Source organism: Microcaecilia unicolor, chromosome 4 (genome assembly GCF_901765095.1).
Source record: "Microcaecilia unicolor chromosome 4, aMicUni1.1, whole genome shotgun sequence".
NCBI lineage: Eukaryota > Metazoa > Chordata > Amphibia > Gymnophiona > Siphonopidae > Microcaecilia > Microcaecilia unicolor.
Genome location: NC_044034.1, coordinates 248,767,552 through 248,781,853, shown reverse-complemented (window position 1 = coordinate 248,781,853; position 14,302 = coordinate 248,767,552). Strand labels below are relative to the sequence as shown.

The 14,302-nt window shown below is 43.0% G+C and overlaps 1 protein-coding gene across 2 annotated transcripts in view; it reads left to right on the top strand.

Annotated features, from left to right (window-relative positions):
- The window catches only part of LOC115469099 (uncharacterized protein KIAA1211-like), an 87,549-nt gene that overhangs the window by 28,776 nt on the left and 44,471 nt on the right, over positions 1-14,302 (top strand). For both annotated transcript variants that reach the window (XM_030201394.1, XM_030201393.1), the window contains one exon: positions 10,289-10,519. In XM_030201394.1, coding sequence (XP_030057254.1) covers positions 10,289-10,519 — 231 coding nt within the window. The remainder of the gene's footprint in view (positions 1-10,288; positions 10,520-14,302) is intronic.

Genomic DNA, 14,302 nt, shown 5'->3' with positions numbered 1-14,302 from the left:
ACACAGCTATGCAACTTCCTGTGGGGGATAGACACAGCAGATGCAGCACATGGAGCACATGGAGCTCATGATCTCTCCTAACCTGAGAGGATCTACTATGGTGTGAGCATCCATTACCATCTAAGCACATGGAAGGAGCTGATAATACAAATGTATAGTAATATGTATATATAAGCCTGTCTGATTATAATCTAACTACAAACTGTGAGTAAACAGATGTTTTGTTACTTCAACTTTAAAGTGACTCAGCAGTGAATTATTCAGGGGTGAATGAGAGAGAGATGAAGAAAGAAATTAACATTTCTAAAGCTGAAGCTGTGTGTACTAAAATCTGCTAATTATTTACTACAAATAATCCAACAAAAAGGGTTATGGGCCCAGGAATTGAAAAAGAAGAGAAATATTACCAGGCAGAAAAAAAGGCCACATTTTTCTCTTAAGTTTTAAAGGAAAGATTCAGTCTGTCTCTCTCTCCCCCCACACAGCAGACAGAAGGCTAAGAAAATGGCTGAGGGAAGAAATTCACCATTTTTCTATTCTCTCAAGGTGCCTAAATTAACTGAGTTTAATTATCGGCAGTGGGAACTAAGATTCATATGTCTCCTTCGAGCAAAAAGATTAAATATATGCTTAGATCAAGACAGAACAGCTGAAAATATGGCTGAATGGGACAATGCAAACTATTATGTGAAGTGCATGCTTTTGGAAGCTCTCTCAGAGAAACAAGCCATATTAGTGGAGGGAAAAGATACACCAAAGGACATTTTATATAAACTGAGAACTATGTATGCAACTACATATGCAAAGCAGCAACCAATTTGGTTAGCAGAGTTGAATGAAACCAAATTAAGGGATAAAAGTAAATGTAATGATCACATTATGTATCTTATGTCTTCATTTCAAAAGCTAGAACTTTCTGGAATTCCCATGTGTGATGCATTGAAAAGAGCATTTCTTTTTACCTCACTATCAAAGAAGTTTGATGTTTTTAGGTCTGTAAATGAGGCCATTGAAGGGCAATCTTTTGAACAGGCAACATCAAAACTAAGGCAGGAATGCATAATAAATGATTCTGAGGAGATGTGTTCTCAAAGCAAGTCAGAGAGAAATGAAACAAATTTCTTGGCAAAGAACAGAGGAAGGCGGAGCTATGGGAAAACTCCACCCAAGGGCAAGCTGATTTGCTACTCATGTGGAAAGGAGGGACATGTATCTAAATGGTGTAAGGAAACACAAAACACTCCCTCTAGCTCACCTAAGCCAATGGAACTAAAGAATTTTCAAACCAGGAAATGTATGAAGGACAAAGATAAACACAAGGGCTTTCTAATGGCAGAAAAATCTTTGACTATGGTAAATAATAATTCAAATGAAAGTACTTGGATTTTGGATTCGGGGAGCACATGCCATTTAACCAATTGTAAAGATTTCTTTCAGGAAATGTGTCCAGAAGAAGGTATTCTTAAAACTGCAAACGCAGGGACTGCTAAGATCCAAGCAAAAGGTATTGGATTCTTAAAATGCAAAGTGTCTAATGAAGTTAAAGAAATTCCTGTAAGTGATGTCTTGTATATTCCCCAAGCAGTTTGTAATATGCTTAGTGTATCTACATTAGATAAGAAGGGATTTGTGATTCATTTTGAAAACAGTAAGTGCACAATCTCTAAAAATGATGAAGTGTATGCTGAAGCTTTTATGCATAATGATGTTTATAAACTGAGCATTTCAGGTGAAGCCTCACATCTGGCGCAAGTAAGGAAGAATGATGGTAAATGTAGTCTGGAAATCTGGCGCCGCCGCCTGGGACATCGTGATTCTAAGGTGATCCAGGATCTTTACAGTAAGCAACTGGCCACCGGCATTCAGATAAGTGCAGATGCTGGTAAAATGGAGAAATGCATAGACTGTGTTACTCAAAAAGGTGTGAGACCCTCATTTCCTGCATACACAGGAAATAGGAGTAATAAAGTGCTGGACTTAATACACAGTGACTTATGTGGACCGTTTAATATCCCATCATTGGGAAATAACAGATTTGTGCTAATATTCTTGGATGATTTCTCTAGATATTGTGTGGCCTATTTGCTGAAAGAGAAAAGTCAAGTCACAGACATGCTGAAGAAATACGTAGCCATGGTGAGCAATAAATTTGAAAGAAAACCAAAGGTTCTTCAGACCGACAATGGTGGTGAGTTCACTTCACAAAGCATGCGCACATTTCTAGAACAAGAAGGCATTCAGCATATCACAACAGTAGCTTATACACCAGAACAAAATTCTGTTGCAGAGAGAAAATTTAGGTCACTTGTGGAAATGACCAGATGTATGCTGTCAGATAGCAATCTCCCTAAAAGACTATGGGGGGAAGCCATTCTCACAGCAGTGTACCTACAAAACAGAATGCCAACTAAAGGCGCTGAGCGCACACCACATGAGACATGGCATGGTAGGAAGCCAAACCTGTCACACATAAGAACATTTGGAAGTACAGCATATGCTCATGTACCAAAGCAAAGAAGGCATAAGCTGGATTCCACAACAGAAAGGGGCATTTTAGTTGGCTATGCTCCAGGACACAAAGGATATAGAATTTTGAATCTGAAAACTGGCATTGTTGGCATAAGACATGTTACATATTTTGATGAAAACAAAAGGGTTGATAAAGGCTGGATTATCCCAGATGAGCCTTATCATCCAGAATATGAAACTAGAACCATAATAGACATGCCAGTGTATATAAATGCCATACCAAGGCAGATGTCTGAAAGCAACTCATCTGTATCTAACGAGGAACAGGCAGAGGAAGCAGACACAGAAAGGATCATTGAAGAAGACAGTACAGTTGGAGAAGGGGAATCAATTGGAGAAGAACTCTCAGATTTAGAGGATGCAGAAAGGTCAGACCAACCTGTTGTCAGACGCTCATCCAGGGAAAACAAAGGTGTTCCACCCCCAAGACTGTCTTACCTAACAAAGTCAGCAGAAGCTCAAGAGCCCTTAACATGGGATGAGATTGAGAAAATGCCAGCAGAAGAAGCTGCTGAATGGCATAAAGCTGCACAAGAAGAAATTGATGCATTGGATAAAAATAATACTTGGATTCTTACAAAATTACCTCCTGGCAAGAAAGCTATAGGATGCAAATGGGTATTCAAGTTAAAAAGGAATGCACAAGGAAAAGTGGAAAGGTATAAAGCCAGATTAGTGGCAAAGGGATATCTTCAAAAATATGGAGAAGATTTTGATGAAGTGTTTGCACCTGTAGTGAAACACACGACAATCAGAACACTTCTGAGCATTGCAGTCTCAAAAGGCATGCAAGTCAACCACATTGATGTGAAAACAGCGTTTCTTCACGGAGATATAACTGAAGACTTGTACATGGAACAGCCAACAGGTTTCATAAATACAAAACAAAGACAGCTAGTGTGTAAATTAAACAAAGGTCTTTATGGATTAAAGCAAAGTGCAAAATGTTGGAATGAAAAATTGCATGAAATATTGACAAATTTAGGATTTAAGCAAGGTGAAGCAGATAAATGCTTGTACACTAGGTGCACAAATGGACAATATGCATACATTTTAGCTTTTGTTGATGATCTGCTCATTGCAAGCAAAAGTGAGCAAGAGTACAAGGACATTGTAAAGTGTTTAAACCTCAATGTTGAGATAAAAGAACTTGGAAATGTGTCATACTATCTTGGTATAGAAATTGAGAAACAAAATGATGGTTCTTATCTTCTAAGCCAGAAGCAGAAAATAAATGAGCTTATTGAAAGTTTAGGTATGCAAGATGCCCAAGTTGTAAGCACTCCCATGATCACTGATTTTCTGAAGGATGAAACAGTAAGAGAACCTTTACCAGATAACATCCAATATAGATCAGCCATAGGTAAGCTTTTATATCTAGCTACCACATACAGGGCTGATATAGCAAATGCAGTAGGAATTTTGAGCAGAAAGGTCAGCTCACCTACCAAATCAGATTGGACTGCAGTTAAAAGGATGGTAAGGTATTTAAAGGGTACCATTGATTGTAAATTAAAGATTTCAGCCAATAGTAATCCAAAACTAATATGTTACTGTGATTCAGATTGGGCAGGGGATCATTCTGATTATAAATCCACAAGTGGATATGTGTTTATGTATGGAAATGTACAAATTTCATGGGCCAGTCATAAACAAAGTATTGTGAGTCTGTCTTCTACAGAAGCTGAATACGTGGCCGTATCGGAAGCGTGCAGAGAACTGATGTGGATTGAAAAACTTTTGCTGGATTTTGGAATAGCTGAACAGAGACCAATCCAGATAATGGAAGATAATCAGAGCTGCATCCGACTGTCACAGAATGACAAGGTTCAGTCACGTACCAAGCACATCGCAACGAAATACCACAACGTGCGAGAGTTGGCGAAAGAAGGGGTCATCAGTCTACACTATTGTCACACCAGTGAGATGACAGCTGACATCATGACCAAACCGTTACCCAGAGAACATTTTGTGAATCTGCGTATAAAGCTTGGACTTTGTATGAATAAATAATTGCATGACAGTTATGCATGAGAAGGGGTTTGTTGGAATGTAATTGTATTTTACATGCATTGCCTGTCACCTATTATTTCTCTGTGATTACTCTGTGACCTCTGATGTGAATTACTTAGAGAGGTCACACAGCTATGCAACTTCCTGTGGGGGATAGACACAGCAGATGCAGCACATGGAGCACATGGAGCTCATGATCTCTCCTAACCTGAGAGGATCTACTATGGTGTGAGCATCCATTACCATCTAAGCACATGGAAGGAGCTGATAATACAAATGTATAGTAATATGTATATATAAGCCTGTCTGATTATAATCTAACTACAAACTGTGAGTAAACAGATGTTTTGTTACTTCAACTTTAAAGTGACTCAGCAGTGAATTATTCAGGGGTGAATGAGAGAGAGATGAAGAAAGAAATTAACATTTCTAAAGCTGAAGCTGTGTGTACTAAAATCTGCTAATTATTTACTACAAATAATCCAACACATGGCCCCATCCATTCTCCCATTGATGCGGTGAAGTAGTCCTGTGCCCTTAGCAGAGAAACACCCCCAAAACATAACATTTCCACCTCCATGCTTGACAGTGGGGACGGTGTTCTTTGGGTCATAGGCAGCATTTCTCTTCCTCCAAACACGGCGAGTTGAGTTCATGCCAAAGAGCTCAATTTTTGTCTCATCTGACCACAGCACCTTCTCCCAATCACTCTCGGCATCATCCAGGTGTTCACTGGCAAACTTCAGACGGGCCGTCACATGTGCCTTCCGGAGCAGGGGGACCTTGCGGGCACTGCAGGATTGCAATCCGTTATGTCGTAATGTGTTACCAATGGTTTTCGTGGTGACATGGTCCCAGCTGCCTTGAGATCATTGACAAGTTCCCCCCTTGTAGTTGTAGGCTGATTTCTAACCTTCCTCATGATCAAGGATACCCCACGAGGTGAGATTTTGCGTGGAGCCCCAGATCTTTGTCGATTGACAGTCATTTTGTACTTCTTCCATTTTCTTACTATGGCACCAACAGTTGTCTCCTTCTCACCCAGCGTCTTACTGATGGTTTTGTAGCCCATTCCAGCCTTGTGCAGGTGTATGATCTTGTCCCTGACATCCTTAGACAGCTCCTTGCTCTTGGCCATTTTGTAGAGGTTAGAGTCTGACTGATTCACTGTGGACAGGTGTCTTTCATACAGGTGACCATTGCCGACAGCTGTCTGTCATGCAGGTAACGAGTTGATTTGGAGCATCTACCTGGTCTGTAGGGGCCAGATCTCTTACTGGTTGGTGGGGGATCAAATACTTATTTCCCTCTGCAGAATGCAAATAAATTCATATACTTTCCACAATGTGATTTTCCGGATTTAATTTGTGATGTGCTATCTCTCACTGTTACCAATAACCTACCCTTCAATTATGGGCTGCTCATGTCTTTGTCAGTGGGCAAACTTACAAAATCAGCAAGGGATCAAATACTTATTTCCCCCACTGTAGTTAAGAAACGTTGGGGAAGGAATAAAAAATAGGGATGCTGTTTGTAAATCTGGGGAAGAGTATGGCGCTTTTAAGAATGGAGAGACTAGTTGAATGCATCTTGGAATAAGAACGTTTTAAAGTCAGTCTTGAAAGTTAGTAATGAGATCTGAAGCCATAGGGAATTGGGTAAGAGATTCCAGAGATATGGTCCTTGGACAGAAAAGATTGATATTCGGGTGTGTTCATGGAAAATTTGTTTGTAAGTTGGCATGATAAGCAAATTCTGGTCCTGTGAGCAGAGGGTTTGAGTAGGAAGATATTGCACAAAAAAGTGATATAGGTAGAGAGGTTCCTTGGAAACTAAAGTTTTGAAAACCAGTAAAAGTAACTTACACATAATTCTATGAGCAACAGGGAGCCAGTGGGATGCCTTCGGAAGCGGTGTATTGTGATTGAATTTCTTGGCTTTTGAGAATAATGCAAATGACCGTATTTTGTATTAGTTGTAGGACGTGTATGACGAGTTCATATTAGAGTTGGAGATTCTCGGCAGTGGTCATTTCGGGCACATGAGAAAAACATGTCCAAGAGAAGGATGTCCATCACAAAATCTGAAGGTTTGAGTGAAGGATGTCCAAGTGTTAGGCACTTGAAAGGACGTCCCTGACGAGCACTTGGGCATTTTTTTTTCTTCCGATTTTTGCGATGGGCGTCCTCCTCTGCATGGGTCCTGCGCAGCCCCAACGAGAGGTGCAGACCTCCCATTAGGTTTTCCACGGTGCACGGAGTCGGAAAACGGCTGTGCATCTGCCTTGTATGCACATTATAATACTAATTAGTTCATTATAATAACCTGTAGATCATTTGCATTCTGTTTTCGTTAGCTGCTACTGTGACAGGAAAATGGCTCGGAGAACCCTTTTGTGCATGTCTTGTTTTACTACTTGCTCGCTAGACTGGCTAGAACTGGTTTAAAAACCACGTTGCTGGCTCGTTAAGTTTAGTGCATCTGGTCCAGAGTTTCTTTTGTTAATGATTCAAACAGCTAAGATATAGTAAAATGCTTTCTTTTAGAGACATCTTATTGCAACATATATATGAAAATGCCATATATTTCTTACAGTTACCATAAAGAGAGAATATTTATCCAATAAGATGATCTGAAAAAAAAAAGGAAAATCAAGGCGACCCTTGTATGTGGACTGTAAAGCTTGCGCTGGTCTATAAATCTTTAAGGAAGTCACAATACCAGGGGCGTAGCCAGACAACAGATTTTGGGTGGGCCTAGGCAAGAAGTGGGTGGGCACCAAGTGTTCTCCCCCCCCCCCCCCCCCCCCCCAACCACCACCAAAAAAATATCTCAGCTGGCAGGAAAATGCTTCTTTCCACCTTGGCAGTCTGCAGCAGGTATGCGCTGAAAAATGAGCATGCTCAGGTGCTAGTATCATGGAGAGTAGCGTTTTCGTTACCATCAGGGGGAAGTCTTCAGCTGGCCGAGCTTGGGATCCCCACCAGCTACCACTAAACGTGTGCTGTTGTTAGGTGGGCCTGAGCCCTAAATGGGTGGGCCCTGGCCCACCCAGGCCCACCTGTGGCTACGCAACTGCACAATACACTATCATGCAGAGCTTTAAAAATCAAACTAATACTTTAAACCAAATTCTCCCCAGAAAAGAAAGCCAGTGTTATTGCTTCAGAATTAGTGAAATATGTTCAAAGCATGGTACCCTAAAAAACAATTGAGCTGTCGCGTTCTGAACAACATGTGATATCCAAAGTCCATTCTATACGAGTCCTAACATAAATACATGAAAAATAAAGGCCTGCACTAAAATGCAAAAATTGGCAAGACTAAAAAAGTCCTGCACCAGAGGGCTGATTTTACAGTGGGCCAGAGGCCGAGGATTAGCCCGAAGATTCATCTCGTCCTCATCCCCCACCCCCCCCCATTCACCGCTAAAACCAAAAAGAAAAGAAATACCTGAGCTGGCAGCAGACCTCCTCCCGGCAGATAGAGCACTTAACATCTTGTGTATCTGCCTTCAGTGTCCCAGAGTCACTGACACAGCCAGCCTCTGCACATGCACGCAAACTGAGCATTCGCGAGGGGTAGGATGGTAGCAGCTCAGGAACACTGCAGCTGACTGCTGAGGGTGTAAGAGCTGTTTTTGCTGAGAGGAAATCTTCGGCTGGCATGGCAGGGCTTGCGGATCCCCACCAGCCATGCGAGTGGAGCACTGATTTTGGGTGGGCCTGAGCCCAAAATGGGTGGACCCAGGCCCACCTGTGGCTACACCACTGTCTTGCACATGACAGGGAGTTTGAAGCTTAAAAAAACATTGGCGTGACCGATTTAAGATGATGTCACATAGATAATGATGAATCAAGAGTAATCTCAAATATTGAATTTCTCTAATAGGGATCTCAATGCCATCAGACTGAAATGATGTGGGAAATTCAGGAGTTCTTGAACCAGATATTGCAAAAACATAATTAAAACACCCCAGGCTGATATTCGGCAAAACACGATTCAATAGTGCCAAAACTCTCCAAGTAAAACTTAATTGGCTCCCAATCAAGGAACGCATTACCTTCAAAATTTGCTCTTTGGTCCTCAAGATTATCTAAGGTGAAACTCCAGGATACATGGTTGACTTGATAGATCTTCCGACCAGAAATAGAACTAGTACGTCACGTACCTATTTGAACTTCCACTATCCAAGCTGCATAGGACTCGGATATAAATCAACCTATGCATCCAATTTCTCTATTTAGGCACACAAATGTGGAATGCACTACCAAAGATGTGAAAACGATTTACAACCATCTTAACTTCAGGAGATGATTAAAGACTTACCTGTTTTGCAAGGCCTATCCCACTCAGGGACGTAGCCACGGGCAGGCCGGGGTGGGCCTGGGCCCACCCAATTTGGGGTCAGGCCCGCCCAGCAGCAGTGTTCCTGACAGCGATTCCAGTCGCAGGCTCCTCTCGCAGTCGCAGCGATTCCCACACGCTGCCTGCCAGCTGCCACTCAACAATCTCCTTGCGCTACTAAAGCGCTAACCCGGAAGCCTCTCCTCTGCAGCCCTCCTTTATTTTCTGACCTGGGCCAAGTAGGTCTAACACCTGTCCTACCCTTGCTGTATAGCTGGTGAGGATTCCCAGGCATCCCCAGCTAAGGACCTCCTCCAAAGGCAGCCAGAACTCCCTTCTACCAAGCTCTGGCAACAGCATCCTTGAGCCATCGACAGCTAAGCATGTGTGGGGTGCTGGCATCAGTGGCTTAGGGTCATTGCTGTTGCCTGCCAAGCTTGGTAAAAGAGAGTTCTGGCCACCTTCAGAGAAAGTCTTCAGCTGACTGAGCTTGAGGATCCTCATTAGCTAAAGTATTTATAATTTGAGGTGGAGGTAGGGCGGAGCAGAGAAATTTTGTGCCCACCCACTTTGGGCTCAAAAGGAACACTAATGGATGGTGTCTTTTTTTTTTCTCATTGTGTGTTGATAATGTTTGCTATTTATTTTTGGAAATACTTTTAAAACAAATAGGAGGAAATATTTTTTCACTCAAAGAATAGTGAAGTTCTGGAACTTGTTGCCAGAGGATGTGGTAACAGTGGTTAGCGTATCTGGGTTTAAAAAAAGTTTGGACAAGTTCCTGGAGGAAAAGTCCATAGTTGTTATTGACATGGGGGAAGCCACTTCTTGCCCTGGAATTGGTAGCATAGAATGTTGCTATTATTTGGGTTTCTGTCAGGTACTTGTGACCTGGATTGGCCATTGTTGGAAACAGGATATTGGACTAGATGGACCATTGGTCTAACCCAGAATGACTATTTTAATGTTCTTATAGCTATTCAGCCAACAGTGGTGAGGGTTTTTTTTTAGCTGCCAGTGGCATTATCCCTGGATCTTCAGTGCGAGGCCATATCTTTATGTGACTAACTGTCTCTTATGCATTTAAATGTGATATTCAGTATTTAAACACCTAAACGACACTGTATAAAGATAGGACTGTGTTTTATATGGTCCAATTTGGCACTTAACTGCATAAGTGGTGACTCTGCCCCTGGATCACCTTCAAAATAGCTGGCTTTCAGTTTAGCAGTTAAGTGCCATTGAATGTCAGCAGATAGCCCCGCTTTGAATATTGACCCCTTTGTTTTGTATGGGGAAACCTCAAAAAGATGTTTAAAGTCTTGTAACAATTGTGCCTACTTAGAATTTTCTTTTTTTTTTTTTTTTACTGTTGGTGAAGGCTTTTTGTTTATTTTAGATCTCTTCGGGTCCTTCCTCCAGACCTCTTTCTCCAGAATATCAGCCATTGCATGGGCTAACCAGTGCTAGAGCTGCATGTTCTGAAACATTTGATGACAACATTTCACCTCCAGCTGACTTTGACACTCCTCTTCAATTCTTCACCTGCCTCGATAATTCTGCAGCCAAGCACAGGCTTTCCATAAAGCCACGATATCAGAGAGCCAACAACATGAGAAGACTTTCTTCGGTAATGTTCTTTCTTCATTTTCATCTTTTTTTTTTTCATTTATATTTGCTTCTACTGTTCTAAAAATGATGTGTAATCATGAGTGTTTTTTTTTTTACTTGTATAAAATCTTTTATTAAGAAGACAGAGGTATATATTATTTTTTCAGTGCTGCTACATTAAATCAGAAAGTCCTCTAGGGGGTGAATTCTATAACAGAGTGCCTATGTGTGGTGCCTATTGCATAAAGAAAAGTAGGCACCTACTTTTCTTTATAAAATGCTAGCTTTGCAGGTGAAGTACACGCCTATAATCAGTGGCAGCCCTTCTATTAGGCCAACTGAAGCAAGGGCCTCAGGTGGCACTCTTCCTGGAGTGGCATCTCCCTCTTCTTGCCTCCATCCCCTTCACAGAGTTTACCTTCTTTTTCCATTTTCCAAAAGACGGTGGCTGCAGTGATTCCCATACTCTGTCCTGCTGACAGCACCGGCCTCTCTGATGTAAATTCCTGTTTCTTCAGAGGCAGGCCACAGTAGAGAAGAGGCCGGTGCTGGCGGCAGGGCAGAGTATGGGAATTGCTGCCGCCCCCCGCCTTTTGAAAAATGAAAAAAGAAGGTAAACTCAGGGAAGGGGCTGGAGGAAGGAAGGGGGAGATGCCAGACTGTGGCCCGAGGTAGGTGGCATCTCATTCCTGCCTCAGGCAGCATCTTGCCTTGCGCCGCCCCTGTCTATAATTTAAGCACAAGCATTTACATCAGTCTTAGAACTTGTGTAAATGCTCGCATATAACTTATAGAATAACTTGACCTACCGTAAGCAACCCATCCATTTACCGGTTCATCTAATAATTAACAACAATGGCTCAGAAACTACCTCCTACCAATCTTCTTACCCTCCATACTCTTCCCCTACCTCTTCTTCATCACTCCACTTCCTTACCTATCCCTATCCTTTCTCTCATACCTCTTTTATCCCATTTACCCTTGTTCATTTGTCCTACCACATACCTCCTTTGTTGATTCAGATACTACAGATTGTATTCTCTTGTTACTATGTAAGCCACATTGAGCCTGCAATGAGCGGGAAAGCGCGGGATACAAATGTAATAAATAAATGAAATAAGTTATGCACGTAAGTGAATGTCCCACCCAAAACATGGACATGCAGTTCTGATCATAGAAAGGGAAGGGATGTCCATGTCTAAAAAGATGGATGTTGTTATTTAGATTTGGTACAGATTACAGAAGAGTGCTCTGACTAAGCAGCTGTCTGTGGGGCATACACAGATAACAACCTTTTCATCTAGAAACAGCTCAGAGTAAATGCACACTTCCCTAGATGGAGTTCTAATTCCATCAGCTAATCTAAACCCAAAGCACTACACAGAGTACAACCTGATTCAGACGTCCAGCAGGTAGCAGAGTGTTCCTCAGATGGTCAGTCAGGTGGAAAGCAGGGCAGCACCTTGAATGTCAACACAGCAGCCTTTTGTATCAGATATGAGCCCTCTTTTTATACAGTAATCACAAGCTGCAGCTGGGATAATAACTTGCATTTTGGCTTTGGGGGTGACGCACACATAACTTTGTTTATCCCCAAATGTTGTGGCTTCAAGGGCCACAAGATTGTCTCACTGGCACCACATTGAAGGGGTCACCTTGACGAGCAGTTTGGGTTTCATAAACAATGTACAATTTTGTCAGCCACAGCGTCTCTCCGGTTGCATGGGAGATTCAAAGAGTCCTTGGCTGGTCTGGCCATGATGTCAGTGCTGATGAAAACGTTATTATTCTGGTACATTGGCCATCCCTGTCAGCATTCTTATGTCTGTATGCAAGGCCTAGGCTCATTAAACAACAGGCTTTAGCAATGAAGGATGAAATAAATCTGAGTTTGCATTTTAAAATCAAGTTGTTAATGCTGAATAGTGCCATTATATTATAACCCCATATATTTTGTTATATAGGAACATACACTGCTTTATATAATGGTCTATAGTGCTTGCTCCTACATATCCACTGGAGGGATTACAACATGACACCTCCTTAATCCCTCAGCAGTTGGTGTCCCCCTCCCTCTCCCCTGAATGTGAAATCAGCAAGGGATACATGGCAGTATGACAGCTTCTGGACATTCTCCGAGGACACGCAGGACCATCAGTCTCTTCTCATCCACAGTGAGGAGAGAACGCGATTGTCCCGCTCCTCACAGCTTCTGGTGTGTGAGTGTACTTTTTTGATTTTTGTGCCTTCCCTTCGGGGTTCTTTGCCTTGACTTTTTGTTCCCTTTTCTGAGAAAGGGCCCTATCCCTTCCTGTATAGTTTTAGTTTGTTTTTCCCCACTTTTAGGTTTCTTTTATTTTTGGCATGCTCATTAGGCCCTCTTAGGCCTGAACTCCGTTCGGGTATTTCTCCCTTGATTTTTATGGTGCATGCCCCTTTTTTAGTCACCATCAAGCCATTTGATTTGGCCATGGTTGTTTTCCCTTCCATGTCATCGAAGGTTCCCAGTGGCTTTAAGTGCTGTATCCGGTGCAATAGGACTATCTCTGGCAAATACACTCATTCTTGGTGTCTTCAGTGTTTGAGGCCTGAACATACCCCTTCCAGCTGTGTTTTTTGCCTTCATATAAAGAAAAGAATCCAACTGGCCAGAGAGGCTCAATGGGAAAAGATTTTTGGAGCCTGGTTCAAAACCTCTGCTTCAGTATTGGCATTGACGTCTGCATTGACATCTGGAGTTGCATCAGGTGCATCGGTCTGTAATGTTGAGAGGCCTGTCTCAGACACTGAGAGTGGACGCTCATCAAGTGGATCCCCACCTGCCTAGATGCCAGCCACTGTGCATGGCCCCAGCACTGGTCAGCATCAGACCTGACACTGAGGCAACATGGAGATTCAATGTCATCGGAGGAGCATAGATAATCAGCATCGGGTGAAGGCCAATAAGCACTGGCATAGAACCCCATTGTCTCATAGTGCTGGGAGCTCAGGGGCACCAAGGGATTTGGTCCCTGAGAAGTGCTGGGAAGACCACTTCCCCTCCATACAAAAGGTGCCGATGCGCAGGTCTCCCCACAGCCAGGACCAGGCACCCATCTTGACCCCGGAAGTTCAGCAGTCTGTTTCTGAACCGGCACCCCAGCCTTTCTTGATGGCCTCGCTCAATGAGTTCATCCGGTCCATACTTCCTGAGCCCTTGGCGGGGTTTTTACAGCAGTGTGAATCAGATATGCCACTTCCTGCTGCTCCACAAGGCCCTCAGCCTGCAGTGAGGTCTCCGACAGCAGTGTCATATGCAGCACTGGTGAACAGCCGCCAGTTTGGGCACCCCCCCGACATTGGTGGACGAAGCTTTGCCAGTCGAGGCTGGAACCCACTCCTTGATGCCCTTCATGAGGACATGGCTCCTCTGTTTTGAGGCAGGTTTGGTTTCAGCCCTCCCTTAAGGAGTTTTTCGCCAACACCAATGAGGAGCACGCACAGGAGTCTGATGAGGATCCACGGTACTTCTCAGAAGAGGAGTCCTATGGCATCCCATCTGACCCCTCCCCTCCAGAGGAAAGGAAGAAGTCTCCACCAGAGTGCTTTTCTTTCCAAAGTTTTATGTGGGAAATGGCAGCTGCCATTCACATTCCTTTGGAGATGGAGGATGAGCCCAGGGCTGAGATGTTCAAGGTCCTGGACTACAAATTTTCTCCTAGTGAGGCTGTGATGGCCCCTCGTCACCAGATCCTGAAATGTTCAGGTGAAGAACTGGGCGTCCCTTCTATTGGTCCCTGTCCTGCCCAAGAAGATAGACACC